Here is a 21548-nt window from a genome sequence, read left to right as displayed (position 1 = left end):
CGCCACCCACACGCATGCAGGAGCGATCAGACCCCCCCAGCACATCATCCCCCTAGTGGGGAAAAAAGGGGGGCGATCTGGTCGCTCTGCCTGTTATTTGATCTGTGCTAGGGGCTGTAGAGACCACCCAGCGCAGATCTTAGAAATCAGCACTGGTCCTTAAGGGGGGGGGGGGGGGGGGGTAAAGGCTGAGTCCTGAAGTGGTTAAAAGACATAAATGGTTCTTCATTGAGAGAGCTGTAAAACTATATGTAATAGTCTCAGGACTAATACAAACCGATACAATAAAAAAAAAAGTCAAAGTGTAGATGCAAAAGAGAGAAAGGAAGCAAAATGTCTTTAAAAGCAAAAATCACCAGAAAAGCACTAGAGGATTGGGATGCTGCAACCTATCCTACATTGGACCAATGGTTTGGAAAGATGCCCGCAGTCCTGAATTTGAGCATTTCAATTTCCTCTTCTTGTGAGAATATACAAGGTGGTAGCAAAAGAGCTACATCACAATATTCTACATGGCATAGATAACAATTTAGATATCTGTATGTTTCCCTTAGAGTCTTTCACTTGTACTGCAGACACACACAACATAATTTACTAAGCCTCTCCAATGCTGGAGAACATCAGAGAACCAAAGAGATCCAGAAGACATGCCCTAAATGTAATAAATGCTGTCTGTTATTAAGTTTTCTGCTTTTGCCTAGACCAAAGCAGGCCATAGTGAAGATATTAACAAAATAGCTGATCCTTGGTAGGTTTTGGGGCTCCATATCAATAGCGTGCTTAGGGACCCATGTAAAACTTGCATTGGGGTCCCAAGCTTCTTAGTTACGCCACTGACCTTTTTATTATAGTGAAGAGTAAAAATTGTACAGTTTTTAGCATTTAAAAGAACCATAAAGAACCAAAATATTTGTTACCAGCTCAGCAGCTCACTCAGACTGGTTTCTATGCCAATGAATTGGTGATTTGCAACCACAGTAACCATAATTTGGTAGGACTGACGTGTGCTATACTAGCCACTACAATTGAATACCTCTTAGAGAGATGCAAAGTCACTTTGGTTTACAAAGTGCTTATGGTTCTTTCTGCTTTTAAGCTGTCAAGTAGGTGATCTTAAAAGCAGCACGCCATTGTCTTTACCCTAATGAGATTGATGTTTCAAGACATGCATAAAGAAAAGTGAAGCCAAAGTTCAGCAGCTGCCCAGAGAGCTGTCAGAATATTCATTTCATTAAACAGCTGAATACCGATTGTTTTGGTGATTTACTAATGGCTAACATGGTACAATACCCTACTGCTGCTCCACGTTTGCTTCAGTTTTCTTTATACCAATGCTGCCCCAGCATGCAAAAGCCATCTTCGTCTTTGTTCATATGACAAGCAAGGAATAACTCCCACCCATCTGAACGTTTAAGAGGCAGTGAACATCACTGGTGCCCACTCCTCAGGGGGTCAAATAAAAGCAAAACCAGCTGGACAAGGTGGCTATAGAACTTCATATTTTTGGGTACCTTCAAAAGGGACTGATTCCCAAATAGCAATATAGAGGCTAGAGAAAACTTGAACAGCTACCCAGACATAACAATTAGAATAAAACAAAGATTCTAATGGAGTAGTTACTTGCTTCACCTTTGCTCCAGTTCTCTTTACAGCTAAATCATTGCCACAGTGGCTTTCTGTTATGTAAAACAACAAACAACTGATGCTGTAATGTAACAACATAAAGTAGAATGTATTGCTTTGCTCAAAAAATGTGCTTTGAGAGAAATATGGAAGCTATCATTATTGACTGCTTCATCAACGATACTAGTTATTCAAAGCAGTTGAAAAAAACAAGATGCATCCTGTTTAAAAGGGTGCCTGCTATAATAGTGTACACTGGGCCACCTGCACGAGCCTGCTACTTGTAGCCACAGTTTGAATAACTTGCCGCCCCAGCGTCCGCTATTATAATGGCACCCTTTTAAATGGGATGCATCAGCGACGGGAGGGAAGTTTAGATGCCCATTGGGGGAGGGGATGGTTAAGGTTAGTTGCCCACGAGGGGGGTTAAGGTTAGATGTCTACAGGTGGGATTAATGTTAGGCACTACCAGGGGAGGGATCTGTATGAGAGTAGGGCGATTTAGGTCATAGTAAAATACCAGTAAATATTACCATTATTTTACTATATGAATGATGTAAAATATAAATAAATGTACTGATATTGTACCGCCTACCTGCACCCTTTTAAATGGGTGCATTTATCAAATGCCCTCTAGTTATTAAGCTTTAATGCTAATCAGGGCTGCTTCTAGACTTTTTGCTGCCCGTGGCAAACTTGTGAGGATGCACCGACCAACATTCCCCCCCCCCCCCCCCCCCCCCGGTTTGGAATGATCACACAGCACCTGACAGTTGCCTCTGTATCTCTCTTGCCTCCACCCTCCTCACTCACTGTCAGACTCCAGACTCCTGACACAGCACAACAAGCCGTTTTTCCCCAATTATAACCTCTTCACCTCACTCTCCTCTTGCTTCTTATCCTACTCTGACTAGATGCTGTTAGTGTAAACACATTACAAATATTTTGCCCTTGTAATCTCTGCGCTTGATGCAAATGTTTCACCTTGCATCATGAGAAAACCGCCCCTGATGCTTATTCTATAGTCATCATTTTCTAACAAACATTTAGTAGTGAGTTTTCAATCAGGTGGTCTTTCCTGATATACCTTAATGTGAATGGTGAGGCTGTGTTATGGTCAGGGCACTGTAGTACAGAAGACAAGAAACTAACATTTTCAGAAGGTCAGCTACTAGAAAATATTTCCCAGACTTAAGCGTAAATCATCTGAAATTAATGCACAGTTTCCTTTGTCAATTTCATTAGACATTCTGTAGTCGAAGCCCAGAGTTACAGTTCTCTATTCCATTAAGATAATGCAGCTTTCAAATCTTGCAAAGCAACAGTCAGTTCAAATCACTGTTTTTCTAATTGAAATTAATACCGGTCCCTTGCTCAAGGCTGTTCTTTGTGGTTTCAGTATAATCTACCTAGTACATATAGTAAATTTTAGAGATTTCATTTATTCGAGACTAACAGTTTGTTGTGTTCATGAGCACTGGTATATGCTCATTTAAACCTTTGACTATACTGCATCAGCAGAAATTTAAATATAAAGTACTACAGAACTACCTAGCTGAACCTCACCCATGGGATCTGGCCGTTTAATCTGAGAAGTGGCCAATATGCGAAAACAGTGTTGACTTACCACCGTTTTTGGACTTTGGCCAGTCAGAATGCAAAATGACAGAACCCGGCCAGCCAAGTCCTGGAGAAAGCATTCCTGTAGTGAGACTACTCCTTTTTGCGAGATGAATCAAAGCAATGCATTCAGTTCATCCCTATTCAGTGCTAGAATTATTAGCAACTATAATTTCTGCTTGCTGATTTTGCTGTGTACAACAGTCACTCTCAAATGGGAATGCAAGCCTACCAGTATGGTTCAGATTTTAGAAAATCTTTTATAATTTGCAAACTGGAATAGAAAGAATATGTATGCATGCATGCCTATAGCATTTTTATGTGACCAAAAATGGAGTCTCACTTTAAAGGGACTCCAAGCACCTCTCATGGGCATGCCTTTAAGACTCCGACCAGTACTGCAAAGTACTTAAAGATACATACCATTCTGTAGCTTTTGCTGTCCTCTTTCATTTGATGCCTGAATCACCATTCTACACCAAAGAGTTTTCGTTCGATTTCAATTGCGGCTGCCATCTAGGCTATGTTATAACTTCCGGGTCACCACTGTCTTCTCTGTTAGAGAAGTGCATCACTGAATGAAGCAGAAAGAGGAAGTGACATGCCTGGCCATTGCAAGAGGCTCCTCCAGAGGGGTCATAGCACGACTTTGTTGGAAGTCATCTGGCTTAAAGGCATGCCCATGAGAGGTGCTTGGAGTCCCTTTAAGGACAGTTATAACACCCGTGAACACATATGACATAAGAGCAGTTTGTAGGAAACATGCAGAAGTGCACGCCTGCCCCCCTTCCTCCCACAGCCCCTTCCCTGGATACCTGCAAGGCAGTTGAGAGGAGTGATATGACAGTCCTTGCAATGTGAATTAAAGTCTCATGTTGTAGGATAGTGATTGGATCTCCCTTAAAGGTAACGAGAGGTGAGAGGGGTATATAGTAGGGCCATATTTATTTCCTTGTAAACAATGCCAGTTGCCCTATAGTCTCTTGCTACGCCACTGCCAGTTACCCAGCAGTCCTCCTGATCCTGTGTCTGTAATACTTTTAGCTGTAGCCCCTAAACAGGCATGGAGCAGATCAGGTGCTCTGACTCAGGTTTCACTGGATTACTTATATGCTTCTTCCAGGGTTTTGACTCAGACACTACTTATGCTGGAAGATCAACAGTTCGTTCCTCCAGCATAAGTAGTGTCTGAGTCAAAACCCTGGAACAAGCATATAAGTAATCCAGTGAAACCTGAGTCAGAGTACCTGATCTGCCCCATGCCTCTTTAGGGGCTAGAGCTAAAAGTATTACAGAAACAGGATCAGGAGGACTGCTGGGTAACTGGCAGTGGTGTAGCAAGAGACTATAGGGCCCCATAGCAGCTTTTTTTTAATGGTACCATCCGATCTGGGCACTCTTGAGCATTGCCACCTGTCCCTACTCTATGGATATGAGCTGATTGGGCAATTACATTTCCATGCCATGTACACTGTCACTGTGTATAGTCCATGGGCACTGAGACAAAGTCAGAAGGTGGAAAACTGAACACATCAAGTACCACCTGGGCCCCCTCCAATCCAGGGCCCCATAGCAGTTGCTATGGCTGCTACGGCTATTGCTACGCCCCTGGTAACTGGTATTGTTTTAAAGGAAATAAATATGGAAGTTTCCATATCCCTCATCTCGGGTATCCTTTAATAGTTAAAGCAGGCCACTGCAATGCACTGCCCATTTTAATATAGATCACCAGAGAGGTTGCAAGACACCCTACATGATGCAATTTGTACCTTTTTGCAGGTCTGCTATGATCAGTTTGTTGTTGTATAAAGATGCTGATTACCACTAGAGATGTAGCGAACGGTTCCAGGCGAACTTTGGGGGTTCGTGTTCGCCTGCACCAGGCGAACTTTTGCGGAACTTCGATTCGCCCAATAATGCACTATGAGGGTCAACTTTGACCCTCTGCATCACAGTCAGCAGGCACATTGTAGCCATTCAGGCTACACTAAGCCCTGGAGCCCCACCCCCCTTATATAAGGCAGGCTCGCTGGCCATGACACTCACTCGTGTGCCTGCTAGACAGACTAGGGACAGCTGCTGCAGACTTGTTCTCCTAGGGAAAGAATAGTTAGGCTCTTGGCTTGCTCCTGGATGATTGTTATTGCTAAAATAGCACCCCTTAGCTCTCTTTTGAGAGATAATGTTTTCCTGATGTGTTTTTTTGTGTGTGTTGCTCACTGACACTGACATTATACAGCCCTATCTGTTGCAGCTGGACCTTGGTAAATGTTATTACTGAGCCAGCCAGGCCCTGCCTAACTATCTATACTGGGACACCTACCTATGCCTACCTAATTACTGGGGCACCTACTTACCTATACGGGGACACCTACCTACCCACCTATACTAGGGGACCTACCTATGCCTACCTACCTATACTGGGACTCCTACCTATGCCTAGCTAACTACTGGGACACCTACCTATGCCTACCTACCTACACTGGGTCTCCTACCTATGCCTAGCTAACTACTGAGGCACCTACCTATGCCTACCTACCTATACTGGGACTCCTACCTATGACTACCTACCTATACTGGGTCTCCTACCTATGCCTAGCTAACTACTGGGACTCCTACCTATGCCTACCTAAAAAATGCAAGAACAATAGAAATCCCCCTTTTTATATGAATGTTTTAAAACACGCAAATGAGCAAAATGCAGACAGGATGTCAAAAAATGCAAAAGATTCTTTATTGTAAGCCAACTACAAGATTAAAAAAACAATGATTTAAAAACAATGTAGCCAGACCTGAGCCATAAGCCCCTAAGTAATATGATAATGGAAGTGAGCTCCACAGGTAATAATAATATATTAAAAGCGGTTTACTCTGGAGTCTCTGTGAAATGTATAAACCAGTACCACAAGAAATTACTATATAAATAATGGTGGGACTGTGTCACAGATAATCCCCAGAGGACCACAAGCAAACACATAGAATAGTAAGAGTTCTCAATAACAAACTGCTACTGTTGAATTGATAAGTGCAGGTGCAAATACAAAGGTACAAAAATACAAAATATGACAATATATTGAGGTAAAATAGCATAGGAGTGAGGTAGATAAGAATATGGTAAATCGATGAAAAAGTACAAACAGTTTGTAGGTGGAGGGAGGGGGGTTATCTCCCATAAAGTGTAACAGTGATAATGTGCAAAGAAGAGGGTAGCAGTAAGAGGAGAGAATAACAATGCAGAGCTCACCTGAAGTATTGAATGATAGGTCGCAGGACTGGCTACGCGGGCGCTGCCTACGCTGTCCGACTAGTTCCGCCGAAGCTGCAAGGGGACATGTCCCCTTGCAGCTTCGGCGGAACTAGTCGGACATGTCGGACATGTCCCCTTGCAGCTTCGGCGGAACTAGTCGGACGGCGTAGGCAGCGCCTGCGTAGCCAGTCCTTCGACCTATCATTCAATACTTCAGATGAGCTCTGCATTGTTATTCTCTCCTCTTACTGCTACCCTCTTCTTTGCACATTATCACTGTTACACTTTATGGGAGATAACCCCCCTCCCTCCACCTACAAACTGTTTGTACTTTTTCATCGATTTACCATATTCTTATCTACCTCACTCCTATGCTATTTTACCTCAATATATTGTCATATTTTGTATTTTTGTACCTTTGTATTTGCACCTGCACTTATCAATTCAACAGTAGCAGTTTGTTATTGAGAACTCTTACCATTCTATGTGTTTGCTTGTGGTCCTCTGGGGATTATCTGTGACACAGTCCCACCATTATTTATATAGTAATTTCTTGTGGTACTGGTTTATACATTTCACAGAGACTCCAGAGTAAACCGCTTTTAATATATTATTATTACCTGTGGAGCTCACTTCCATTATCATATTACTTAGGGGCTTATGGCCCAGGTCTGGCTACCTTGTTTTTAAATCATTGTTTTTTTAATCTTGTAGTTGGCTTACAATAAAGAATCTTTTGATTTTTTTGACATCCTGTCTGCATTTTGCTCATTTGCGTGTTTTAAAACATTCATATAAAAAGGGGGATTTCTATTGTTCTTGCATTTTTTAGTGTATTGGTTTGGGTCGGTGACCTATTTCCCCCGAATTAGCCTATTATGGCAATTAGAGATATACTAATCTTTTTCAAAGTTCGCCTCCCAATTGAAGTCTATTGCGGATCGCAAACTTTTACGCAAACCGAACCTTCCGCGGAAGTTCGCGAACGGGGTTCGCGAACCGAAAATCGGAGGTTCGCGACATCTCTAATTACCACAAAATTGCAATGTTTGAAGAGTAGTGAAAGAGGTGGGATTGCTGTGATGGCTCTAACTGTAATGGTACTGCATATGGCCGCAAAAGTATATCACTAAGGGGTCTCTGGAGCCCTATAACCAGATATATAAACTGAAAATGTAATAATCTCATAATACTTGCAGTATTGTCTAAATTTACTTAAAATGAAAATGTGGTGCAGGGGCTGCCTTTTTACAGGTATCAGAAAGGAAGACTTACAAGAAGCATCTACATAATGGGTCTCTGGACCCAATTAAAGATATATAGGCAGTGAGGGTCTCATTCAGCACTTGTGGTGACCACTCACTGCATGTGCATTTGAGCCAGTAGGAGCTGGCCCTGGAGGCTGCATACTGCATTTTTTTTTTTTTAACCAGGCAGTAACCGCACTGAGTGTCAACCACTAACACTCCCATTTGGTTACTTTACCTTGCAGCTGAAGGGCACTTAACCCCAGCAATCGTTCACCTGAAAGAGGCCTTAGGAAGATTTACTCTAATTCCCTCTCGTAAAGCTAGAGGAAATTACCCCGAGGCAAAGAGAAATCCCATCTTTGGCAGGAGACCCCAGACCATTAGGGTTTTATATCAATTACCTTTTCTAGTGGAAACTGTAAAACATCAGAATTCACTTCACGTTTTGTTCCATCTCAGTTGTCACAGAGAAACAAAAGAGGGGAACTCACCCTAATAGGGACACAAACTATGCTAAAATGATGGCTGATACATAGCGGTCCTGTACAAATCTACTGGGCCAGGCAATTATAATATATCCCCCACATATTGTGCAGAGGGAAGGATACAAGACCCATGTATCATATTGGGGAAAAGGCCTGTTTAGAAAAACAAAAATGTGAATTCATTCATGAGAAGAAGCCATTTAATTTGGACTGGCATATGGACATAGCAGACATACATAGCAGACATGCATAGCAAGAGAACACACCAGACCATGGCATGTAGACAAGCAAAGTTTCCAACTGCAATATAAGCTTCAATGATTACTATTAGAAATCCGCTGTCTGGGATGACACTGCATTTGCTAGCTTGTCTGCTCTGAAAGAAAGTAACATTCATCAACTTCATGCTTTTAGCTTTAAAAAAATATATTCATAGGAAATGACTGTAGTATAAATATATATGTGCCTGGAATCTGGAGTGCCTGATCCTAATGACAAAAGTGAATTATTTATTCAGGATGTCAGTACTGCAACATCCATTTCTGCCTTGTTAAACTTCTTGCTTGCTGATATTGTGCATAGGCAATAACAGGCTGCAGAAATGTCTGAAATACTCCATGTATCATATGTGACTAGTAACAGTTAGGCCTCGTTATCACTAGATGCATTTCCCTGAGGATTTCAGATGCATGTGTTTTGTGATTTACAAAGACATGCATTTTTCAGCATAAATTCCATTTAAGCATTCCCATTAATATGTATGTGGTGCAGCTTTTTCAGAATGTACTGCTGCATGCACACATAATGTACACTAATATACCATTACATTGTAGGAGAGGCAAAAAGGGAGGGGGGGATCTCACCTCTCTGAATGTTTACTTCTTATCCAACCCAATGTCAAGAACAATGGGCTCACTTCATGTCCAGTCCTATGAAGAGGGAGGAGTTGGGGGTAATTGCTGTGTATCCAGTTTGCCCCATACTAAGGCATAGAGGTATTTTAGTACCACTTACCTATGCTTAGAACTAATTAAAAAAAAATTGAACAAAAAAAAATTAAAATATGAAAAAGTTTTTCTTAATGTCCCTCACCATCATTTAACAATTTTGCACTGCACCCCAATTTAAATCACTATACTAGAATTGGATTGCATTATCTTGCTCTACAGATTGCACAAGGGCAGGTACAGCTTGACTTTTTCAGAGATGAGATATGAGCCCACGCAAATTAAAGTCTGTGGTCAGTGACTAGTGCCTCTGCTACCAACCAGATACTTTTTTAATTTTTATTTTATTTTATTCAAAGATCATACAACCACAAACCTTGAAACTGAGTGTCTACATAGACCTGGGAAAATATTTGTGTCTAGAGTGGGATTTGAAGTAACATTACCATTTTCATGAAGAGTTACAGCCCAGAAAGCTCATGGTGAACTAGAACTCCTTGGAGTGTGTAAATTGCTTAAAGAGATCAAAAAAGCCTCCTCACAAAAAAGCTATGCAAAACAGAAGTCTGCCTTCTTAAAATAAAAGGTATTTGCAGTAATTCAAGTTGGAGTGAGCTTTGAGGTGTCCCACGGTGCATCACTGCTGATTATGCAAACCACCTCTTTGTTTAAGCTATCAGGGACAACAGATAGATGATTTGCATATTCAGCAGTGATACACTGTGCGACACCCCAAAGCTCACTCCAACCTTTATAATCACAAATGCCTTCTGTTTTAAGGAGGCAAACTTCTGTTCTATTAGGCAAATACTGAATATCTTGGATATGGGTTGTATTTCTAGTTCTAGGAGAACTCATGGAGAAGTATGTGATCAGTTTGGTCAGGTGATAGATATGCAAGTCACTGATTTGCTAGTCACAATCATGTACTAAAGCGGGAAATGATCACGGAAAATCAGAGCTTTGCAAATATGATCAAACAAATTGCATGCTTCTCCATGAGTTCTCCTAGACATGACCAACACTCGTTGAGATGTTCTTCAACAATTAGAAATACAACCCATATCCAAGATATTCAGTATTTGCCTAATAGAACATCTCAACTAGTGTTGGTCATGTCTAGGAGAACTCATGGAGAAGCATGCAATTTGTTTGATCATATTTGCAAAGCTCTGATTTTCCGTGATCATTTCCAGGGTTGCTCGTAAACTACGCCAGCGCGAATATACGCATCGTAGTACGCAACTACGCATCGTAGCTCGTAGGCGAAGTTTAAGAACTACACTTACGCATTTCCGCGTAGTCGTAGTCCCGCTATGTGTAGCTTCGCCCGCTACGCGTAGTTGACGTATGTATTGCGAAGTCAACTACGCGTGCGGTAATTGCATTTATATGGGTCATTGCGCATGCGCAGAAATTTTATTGCCCTTTATACGCATACAATTCCGCATTGGATGTTGGAATGTATGCTTATATTAGTTTGTGTATGCGCATGGTTAGCAGATTATTGCGGAAATTTCTCCGCATAAGGGCATAAGCGGTCGCATCAACTACGCTACGCAATACGTGAAGCTTGCGTATTTTAATGCGTAGTCTACGGTATGCTAACGTAGCGAAGTGGCTGATTTCGGAGCCGTAGATTGCGAAGCGTATTTGCGTAAAAATACGCGTAGTTCCAGCGTAGCGAAGTTGGCTGCCTACGACCATCCCTGATCATTTCCTGCTTTAGTACATGATTGTGACTAGCAAATCAGTGACTTGCATATCTATCACCTGACCAAACTGATCACATACTTCTCCATGAGTTCTCCTAGACATGACCATTACTAATATGAACTGAAGGGTGCCATTGCAGACTGCCTTTAAATAATTCTAGTTGCCTAGCTGTAGAGATCATGCTTCAATTTCCTCTGAATCAGTGGTATAGATTGAGTGTAAATATGAGGACTTATGACTGCCTTGGCAGGATATTTGTTTCAGGAGTGTAAATTGAATTATGGAAAGCAACAGATCAGTATTACAGACATCCAATGAGCATTTTAAAACAGAAATAAAGATGGCAGCCTCATTTTAGGACTCCATTTAGAAGTTTAATTTGGTATTCTGACAGTGCTTTGTCTTTTTTTTTTTTTATAGCTCTTTCAAACACTTGATTGGAGGTTTGGATGATGTCTCTAACAAGGCATATGAAGATGCAGAGGCCAAGGCAAAGTAAGTGGTATCACATAATGACAATGCTCACAATGAGTTTAACATAATAAAGAATCAACTGCACTGTTCAGTAAACCATAGAACAAAATCCATTAAAAACATTATTTTTGCACACCAAATTATCTAAGTTAACTTCCAGTTGGCTAAAACACAATTCTAGCCAAAAGTGTTGGTTTTTAGTTTGTATAGCATAGGGCAGGCTTAGAAGCTGTATAATGTTTTATTGTTCTTAGTTACAAATGGGAAACTTTATCTTTGCTTCCTGAGCAATTCAACATTCTAAATGGTACAAAAGTGTGTTGGTACCTGATCTGATCACACCTGTCAAACCTTGCATTTCTTTTACGCTTTGGAAATTTTTCTCATAACATCCTATTTAATCTCTAAGATGGAAATTGCAGTTGATGTGTCTGTTTTAGCTGGGCTGCAGTGCGTAGCCCCATCCCCTGAAGAAAAAGGCCCCTGTCTTTTCCATATCTTCAGTGCTGGAGATACAGAAAAGGCTGAGGCCTTTTTTTTAAGAGGATTGGGCTACTCACTAGAGACCAGCTGAAATGGGACTTTGGTGACACATTAACTGCAATATGTCGGCCCGTTATGACTCATCTTCACTAGATGACTGATTACTTTTTAATTGGTAACCAGAGGTGATCTTTAGATAAATAAAAAAAAAGTTGGTTATTCACGTCAAAGCTGAATTGCAGTCAAAATTTTGCCTCTGCTCCAATAGAGAAGTTGCACTATCCTAAGGACAATCTGTTTTTAGTTTGTGGTTCTAAAATAAGAACAATATATTTAGTAACCAAGAAAAAGTTAGCAAAGCTCTGTGTTTAAACCTCAACTCTGGAGGGAAAAAAGTTTTGGAATGTGTGGGAAGATGTTAGAATATCTACTTGGTTTTATTGCTCCCTGTGTCCCTTAAAAATAAGAATTTATTTTACTACGTCTGACAGGAAATGAGTTAGTACCTATGTGTTGTTTTTATTGCAGTTCCTCATTTCCTTACCCTGGGATAACCGGGGCTCAAATTAAATATTTGGGAGTCCCAGAGACAGATATTCAGGGAGTTCTCCTCAGTGAGGGGAGCAATAATAGTCATACATTCTAAACCTCTTCCATACTATCAACACAGAATTATTTCTTTTTAACCACAAAAAGCTAAAACTCCTATAAACAGATATAGAAGTCAGCAAAATCGTATGCTAAAAATAATCACATAAATTTAGTAGAATTGTGTCTTAACATTGACAACTCCATGTAAATCAATAATAATAATAATAATGTAAGGTCACTACATTCATTAGCACCACCTGGGTACGCCTATGCAATAACATGACTTTGTCATTAAGTTTCCCATCAGACTCACATCAGGGGTGTCACCTGATGCCCCATGAGTTTTTATGTCTATATGGCAAGACTGAATTTGTTCCTTGGGTGACTGACCAGTATTATTTGTGCCTTACCTGCTTGAAGAATGTTTATTTATACTTAAGAACATATTATTGCTTCATATACTCTGATTTTTCTTGTAGCGTATCTGTTTTATCAATAAAGGAATGGTTTTGTTTTTAAAGTCCAGCTATATTTAAATTCTCTACGTAAGTAACATGTTGCAGATCCCTTTCATTATTTAGTGAATGGCTTCATGTGAATCTCTAAGGGCCCATTCACACTTAAAACCGCAGAACGCCGGCGATTACCGCCGGCGTTCTGCGGGAGTGATTTTCCCGCGATTAGCGCGGAAAAATCACTGGACACTGCGGCGGGTTTGGAGCGATCGCGATTAGCGTGCTATGCACGCTAATCACAATCGCAAATCGCTGAACGCTCGTCGCCGGCAAACCGCTGCATGCAGCGCGGTTGCGGTTATCGCTAACCGCAACCGCGGCAGTGAGAACACTGCCACTCGCTACATTGTGGGGTTTGCCGTGAGCGGGAATCGTGCGATTCCCGCTCAGGTGTGAATGGGCCCTCAGCGATCGTATGACAAATGTCTCAGCGAGGCACCAGATAAGACCTTTTCTTTTTTTTTTCATTCAGCTGACTGACTCAGCTGCTGGTCGGTATACAGGCAGAAGAGCTTTAAAGGGGAACTGAAGAGAGAGGTATATGGAGGCTGTCATGTTTATTTCCTTTTAATCAATACCAGTTGCCTGGCAGCCCTGCTGGTCTATTTCTCTGCAGTAGTATCTGATTAAAACCAGAAACAAGCATGCAGCTAGTCTTGTCAGATCAGACTTATAAGTCTGAACCACTGAAACACCTGATCTGCTGCATGCTTGTTCACGGGCTATGGCTAATAGTATTAGAGGCAGAGGATCAGCAGGGCTGCCAGGCAACTGGTATTGTCTAAAACGAAATAAACATGACAACCTCCATATACCTCTCTCTTCAGTTCCCCTTTAAAGAAAGTCCTGAAAATAGATACCTTAGAAATAGCAAGCTACAGTACAAGTTGTACTAGTTTACAAAGACAATGTAGCTGTGAGCAACAGAAATCTTCATAATAGTAATTCTGAACCACTAACATGGCCTAGAGAAAGTCATTATCACTTCCAGAAAAATGATTTTATCTGAATAGCATCCACAAGGCAGGAATTGCAACTGAAAATAACTTCTTAAAATATTTTTGTAAGGCCCCTTTCTCACATGTAGCGTTGTGTTGCGGTACTTTCCCCGCTGCTCCCCCATTGCAGCTTTTCACAGTGGGAATTAGTCTCTGAGACAGGCCACAATATCAGCGGTCTGACGGAAGTGCTCTGGGTTCTGCAGGGTAAGACAGAAGCTACAATGTATTACCCTGCCATAGGCAAATGCAGAGAGAGATTACAGCTGCCCAGAATCCCCCCTCAGACCAGTGCCGGTGCAGTGTATGGGGACAGGCACAAGTTGAGACACCAGAATACTGTATCTGCAGACATCCTGCAGCTCACAGCACTGCCCCCTTTCTTTCCCTGCTATAGTTGAGTTTGGATGGAGCAGCAGTGTGTGTACAGAGCATGGAGCAGCTCTGGGGAGCTTAACAGAGCACAGAGTTAGGTATGAGCACAGCCCTGTGCCATGTTGTGTGAATGCTTCACTTTCCCCTTCATTCGCAATGTCAGCTGTCCTCATTATTATTAGAGATGTGGCAAACGGTTCCCAAACCGTTCGCCGGCGAACATCTCCAAATCCCTGGGGCTCTTACTACTTCCGGGTCGCACTGACCCGGAGTAGTACGCCTGCGCTGCCCGGCGGAGCGTGTCCTAGATCGCGCTCCTGTTGCCAGGCACTTTCTGCGCGTGTGCGTGATGTCATGAACGACGTCAAGCTCATGCACAGAGAGTGCCTGGCAACAGGAGCGTGATCTAGGACGCGCTACGCTGGGCAGCGCAGGCGTACTACTCCGGGTCAGTGCGACCCGGAAGTAGTAAGAGCTCCAGAGATGTTCGCCACATCTCTAATTATTATCTGTATCCAAACAGCTCTTGATCGATCCCGTTAAAGGGGAACTGAAGAGAGAGGTATATGGAGGCTGTCCTGTTTATTTCCTTTTAATCAATACCAGTTGCCTGGCAGCCCTGCTGATCCTCTGTCTCTAATACTATTAGCCATAGCCCCTGAACAAGCATACAGCAGATCAGGTGTTTCAGTGGTTCAGACTTTAAAGTCAGATCTGACAAGACTAGCTGCATGCTTGTTTCTGGTTTTATTCAGATACTACTGCAGAGAAATAGACCAGCAGGGCTGCCAGGCAACTGGTATTGATGAAAAGGAAATAAACATGACAGCCTCCATATATCTCTCTCTTCAGTTCCCCTTTAATGATCGGAAGCAGATCGGACATTTAGGAAATGTATGTCAGATCCCGTCGGTCGGACAGGAAATTGCATTATGTGTACCCTGCATGATGTCCTACCCAGGGCCGGCCCGCTCATGAGGCGGGGTGAAACTTTTGCCTCAGGCGGCAAATTTCTAGGGGCGGCATCCGCCCGTCGGAGGGTGCGAGGAGCCGGCCGCCCAGCTGGAGGGGTAGCGGGCAGGACGGGGGTATTGGGCCTAGCGGCGGGGAGGGGGGTCGGACCCCCCCCTCCCTCGCCTGGGTCCCCCGTCCTCCGCTCCCCTCCAGCCTTAAATCCATCAGAAGCGCAACTCTCGTAAGAGGCAGTGGGCGGGGAAGACTCACCTCTTCCTCGCTCGATCCAGCGTGCGCTCCACTGACGTCACTTCCTGCAACGCCGCCCACTGTATTGTAAATGGACGGCGCTGCAGGAAGGGACATCAGTGGAGCGCACGCTGGATCGAGCGAGGAAGAGGTGAGTCTTCCCCGCCCACTGCCTCTTACGAGAGTTGCGCTTCTGATGGATTTAAGGCTGGAGGGGAGCGGAGGACGGGGGACCCAGGCGAGGGAGGGGGGGGGTCCGACCCCCCTCCCCGCCGCTAGGCCCAATACCCCCGCCCTGCCCGCTACCCCTCCAGCTCGGCGGCGGCGGCCCCCCCTCCCCCACGGGGGGGCGGCGGCAGCAATAATTTTTTCAAAATTTGCCTCAGGCGGCAAAAAGTCTAGGGCCGGCCCTGGTCCTACTATATTATTATACTGTATTGTGCGTGGCTGTAGGAGACCTTTCAGGACCCTACCCCTCCCCCCCACCCCTTGGAATCGCAGGCAGGGGCAAAACCAGGATTTTCAAGAAGTAAACTGGAACCCCAGACTCCAGTATTCATTTTTATAAAAAATAAAATAATGGTTGCACAGCAGGTATAATGGAAGGTGAGACTTTCCTAGAGCGTTGCGGTGCGATCGTCTAGCTAACGCTGGACAATCCCATTGCTGTAATGTGCAACCAGCCTAAATAATGCAGTTTATGCATACACATATGCTTGCATCTTGGGCAAAGCTTTGTGTTTAAATCATCAACAGAAAGATACAAGCAATGTAATGACATGACCTAGCAGCGTTCACTCTGCTCCCCCTTAACTACACTCACCCCTCCCCACCCCACTATACCCAATATCACCTCCCCCCCCCCCCCCCCCATAATAACACAGTGACCGATACCCCATTTTTACTTTCATTCCAACATACACTTACTCACTACTCCGACGAACTGACACTGTAGTTGGAATGATACATATTTATTAAGTATCGGCCACCAACCCAAGTGACACATGAATATATAAGATATTAACAATAAACAACAATTGAACAAAAACATCCAAAATTACAATAACTCCAAATGAACAAGTCACATCAAATATACAGCATATATGTACAATAACATAATAACAGAATACATACATGCGTAAACAAAACCAGAACTCAGCTCTTCATCCCTTTGCTAGGAGCCATAACGAGGAGGGGCAACCACCCTGCACGAAACCAAAACTCCTAGCCGCGCCTTGACTCAGGAGTCCCTTGGGCTTACGTGCCAATCCAATGTCCATCTTTTCCAATCCTCTTGTGCCAGCTGGCTTTCCCGCGAAAGCCACACCAAGCCACCTTACGTTACCCCTCCCACCAACCAAGACCACCTCCTCTAGCAAAGGGACCTCCGCCACCCAGCTTCACTTTTAATAACGAACGTTTGTACCCACCTTGCCCACCAAGGCGCCATGGCTTGCGGCAACTCACTACCACTATTTAAGACCCCTAAATCCCCCAACTGACTCCTAAATGGGGTGGGTGGGTGGGTGGGACGTTTGCTCTCACTGCCTTCCTAAGGTGACTGACGTCACCTCCTCCCCGCCTAGCTAAAGTCCTCCCCCCCCTCTGCCTGAACTAGCCAATCCCCTTGCTGCCTGCTCTGGTCCCCCTGCCTAAGCCTTCCCCCCCTGCAACACTCTCTTCCCCACTAGTTCCGCAGAACTAGCCTAGGTCATGCTGCGCTAGAACTTATAGCCCAGCGCTCTCCTTGACCTAGCAGTGTTCACTCTGCTCCCCCTTAACTACACTCACCCCTCCCCACCCCACTATACCCAATATCACCCCCCCCATAATAACACAGTGACCGATACCCCATTTTTACTTTCATTCCAACATACACTTACTCACTACTCCGACGAACTGACACAGTAGTTGGAATGATACATATTTATTAAGTATCGGCCACCAACCCAAGTGACACATGAATATATAAGATATTAACAATAAACAACAATTGAACAAAAACATCCAAAATTACAATAACTCCAAATGAACAAGTCACATCAAATATACAGCATATATGTACAATAACATAATAACAGAATACATACATGCGTAAACAAAACCAGAACTCTCCAAGAGCACGTGCCGCGCCGCGAAGCCGCCTCGCCTTCGCACAAATTTTGTTACCGCCTTATTGATTTTAATCCTTGATTTGTCAAGGGCTCTGAAATTTCTGGCATAACGCCACCTGAACCGCGGAATAATCTCCGACCACACTACCACCAGGCCCGGAACAGTTTCCAGCATCACTGAGATGCCCGAAACTACTGACCTGATGAGAGCCCGCATAGGAGTCAACCCCAGGTCGTTCCCTCCCGCATGTAGAACCACCACTTGCGGGATCCCGTGACGCTGAATCATCCTATAAAACACTCCCAGCAAGTCATCCCATTGCAGGCCCCTCACTCCATTCCACCTCAAAACCGCATCCTGAGCTGATAGACCGAGCTGTCTCCCGTCCACACGAAGTCCAGCCCTCTGTTCAGCCCAGTAAATGAAGGAGTGACCTAGCAACCACACCTTGCATACCGGGAAATCTAGAGAACAAGAAAAAACAGTGTAAACACATTGACAATTACCTAGCAACCTAACTTAATTTTTTTTTTTTTTTTTGTGAAACACTGCCCACCCCGAACTTGCCCCAAACTCATTTCAGACCGCCCGCACCCCCAAATGCCATACCAGAGCCTTAAGCTAACTTTTGTACTCTATGCGGCCGAACGTAAAGCTTAAATCTCTGGGACTGCCACCTGCCAATTTTCTTTACCATGTCAGGCGACAATCCCAACCGCGTAGCCTCAGTAGCTGCCCCGATCCGAAAGGAGTGTGTCCCGTATTCCTTCTCAGAGAGTTGCAGACGTTTTAGGCATAACCGCAGAACCGCCGCAAATTGAAAACGCGATAACGGAACCCCATTATTGTGCACCAACAGTGACTGCCCGCTGCTTGGCCTAATGGCCATGTAACTGGCCCACGAGCGTAACGGACACGTGACGCAACCCTCCAACGGGAACAATTGAATCCTCGCTCCCCTTCCCACCTGATCGGTTTTTGACCGACGAATTTGCACCACCAAGCTCTCCCCCTCTTTCCACACGTCTCTCACCCATAAACCCCCGTGTATTTTACAGTTTTTACTGACTAATTCCCCGATCCTCAAAGCCGCATAAAAAGCCAGAGAAAAGGACAACTGAAAAAGAACCGATTCGAAACTGGATGAACAGACTAACTCCAATTGCCCGAACAAACCCTCCAAAATCTCCCATGTAACCAGTCGCCTCTGATCCCTCTGAACCCCCCCTTTTTTAAACCCTTCAGCGCCTGTCTAATCGCAAAGCACTTAGAGAAATCCTCCCAATCCAACAGTTTGGCCAGGAAGGATAGGGCTGCCAATCTTTTTGAAATAACCGCCGACGATGCCCCCTCCTCCAACCACGTCCCCATCAGCCAGAACATTAAATCTCTTCTACCCACCTCTGAATCCGGAAAGGAGAGGGTCCCGCCCCAATAAAACCATGTCTGCCATACCTTGTTATACACCTCCCAGGTTGTCACTGACACAGAACGCTTAATAAATTGCCACAAACTGTTCAAATTAGCCCCCAAAGGTAAGTCGGGCATGTTTCTCCCTCCGCTTGAGCGTCTGGAGCCAGCTCCCGGAAGCGGACCCACTGCAAACGAGAAAGTGAATCCGCTATACCGTTAGATGCCCCTGGGATGTGCACTGCTGACACATGTAAATTAAATTTCAAACACAACAACACGAACTTCCACAGCACTTTAACCACCGGTAACGAAGAGGCAGATAACGTATGGATTGCCGACACCACCGCCGTGTTATCCGAGCGGATCCAAATCGCACGACTCTGCAATGACGGGCCCCATAAAGCAACCGCCACCAGTACTGGGAACAATTCCAAAAAGGCTAGGTTCCTGACTAAGTCAGTCCCCTTCCAGCTCTCCGACCATGGTGACGCACACCACCTCCCTTGAAAATAGGCCCCAAAGCCCGCCGACCCAGCTGCGTCTGTAAACAGCTCCAGTTGGTCATTTGACACCACCGGCGCTATCCAGTAGGCCAGGCCATTGTACTGATCCAAAAATTCCGCCCAGACGCCTAAATCCTCCCGTAACTCCCGAGTGACCCGGATAAAATGATGCTGCTCCTTTACACCGCTCGTGGCTAAAGCCAATCGCCTGCAAAAAACTCTGCCCATCGGTATCACCCGACAGGCAAAATTCAACTTCCCCAGCAGAGACTGCAATTGGTGCAGGGTCACCTTATTAGCACCTTTGACCACCAGCACCAACTGCATTAAGTCCTGTAACTTGTTCGCTGGTAAGCGGCAAAGGCGTTGCTCCGTATCAATCTCGATACCAAGGAACTTCATCACCGATCCGGGTCCCTCAGTCTTTTCCGCCGCCAAAGGGACGCCAAAATCAGCAAAAGTGCGCCGAATCTCCTTCAGCACCAGTGCACACATACCCGACCGAGCTGACCCTACCCAGAAGAAGTCATCAAGATAATGGGTGATAGCGGAAAAAACGCTCTTTTCCTTGATCACCCATTCCAGGAAGGTACTAAAAGTTTCGAACAATGAACATGAGATGGAGCACCCCATAGGCAGGCATCGATCAACATAAAACGCCCCCTCAAAATGACAACCGAGCAGCTTCATGCTCTCCGGATGAACCGGAAGCAGTCGAAAAGCCGACTCGATGTCGGTTTTAGCCATGAGGGCCCCCGACCTCGCCTCCCGCACCATGTCCAAAGCCACGTCAAACGAGGCGTACGAAACTGATGACAGATCTTTATCTATGCCGTCATTCACTAATTCGCCTTTAGGGAAGGACAAATGATGAATCAACCGAAACTTTCCCTCTTCTTTTTTGGGCACCACCCCCAGCGGGGAGACCACCAAGTCTTTCAAAGGCAAATCAGTGTACGGGCCCGCCATCCTACCTAAAGATACTTCCTCTCCCAATTTCTCCCTCACCACCTCCGGATGCACCCTGGCCGATTTTAGGTTCCTTTTTCTTAACACACGGGACTGAACTTCTGACGGAATATGGAAGCCCACAGTGAACCCCTCCCGCAGCAACTGAGCCACCGCCCTATCCCCGTATCTATCTAGCCAGGGACCCATCGCTCCTACCTTCACTGGCGTCATCCCTTTTTCCAGAGCGATCGAACGGTCGCAGAGAGGAACCCCCTTTTCCCTTCTTAAAGCACTTGGCGACTGGGTGCGACCCTCCACAAAAAGAGCACTCATGCTTAAATCGGCAACTGGCTCCCCATCTACACGAGGAGTCATTAAACGACCAGCACAAACCCTTTCTGGTTGTGGTCCCCGCCCCTGACCCTGCAGGGGCACTGCTAGCCTGAAAGGGAGGGGAGGCCCCGGGTGACCCACTATAACTGCCCCCCTTTCCGCCCATAACCCTGAGCCAGATACCGATGTCCTTGTGGTGCCAATCTAGATCAGATTGCACCGACATCCGCTGACGAAATTGTTCGTCGTATCACAGCCATGCTAGACCTCCATACACCCGATGAGCCTCCCATATTGCATCCAAGTAGCAAAAGAGAGGGGTACATTTTTCCGGGAATTTCTCCCCCATTACGCTACCCAGGATCGTAAAGGCTTGCAGCCAATTCCCAAAGGTCCGGGGAATCAACCGAAATCTCCTCCTATCCTCGTCCTCCTTTTTCCTGTGCTCCTTTCCCTTGACCCAGCGATCAATGTTAAATCGCTCCAGCGGCAGTAGTGTAAATATATCCACATACTCCCTACGCCAGATTTTTTCCTTCACTTCTGTTTTTAGGTGCGCCCCCAAAGGGCCCTCAAAACAGATATACGAGTGACCCTTGGCCGAATCCGAAATCGGGACTCGTTTTTCGCCACTTTTTTCACTAGCCGCACCCACCTGTATCAATTCTTTACCTGTCGCAACCAGAGGCTCCACCGTACCCTCTAC

At 44.8% G+C, this 21548-nt stretch overlaps 1 protein-coding gene across 6 annotated transcripts in view; it reads left to right on the top strand.

The window, feature by feature from the left end:
• Positions 1 to 21548, top strand: part of PRKG1 (protein kinase cGMP-dependent 1) — a 1426855-nt gene that overhangs the window by 1285159 nt on the left and 120148 nt on the right. For 5 of the 6 annotated variants that reach the window (XM_068258259.1, XM_068258261.1, XM_068258262.1 and 2 more), the window contains exon 9: positions 11309 to 11383. In XM_068258259.1, the coding sequence (XP_068114360.1) occupies positions 11309 to 11383 (75 nt within the window). Of the gene's footprint in view, positions 1 to 11308; positions 11384 to 21548 lie in introns of those variants that run through there. The other variant, XR_011024535.1, reaches the window with a different exon arrangement.

This window comes from Hyperolius riggenbachi, chromosome 10, assembly GCF_040937935.1.
Source record: "Hyperolius riggenbachi isolate aHypRig1 chromosome 10, aHypRig1.pri, whole genome shotgun sequence".
In the NCBI taxonomy this organism is placed as follows: Eukaryota; Metazoa; Chordata; class Amphibia; order Anura; family Hyperoliidae; genus Hyperolius; species Hyperolius riggenbachi.
The sequence above is the reverse complement of the archived record's forward strand: the minus strand, read 5'-3'. Positions and strand labels throughout refer to the sequence as shown.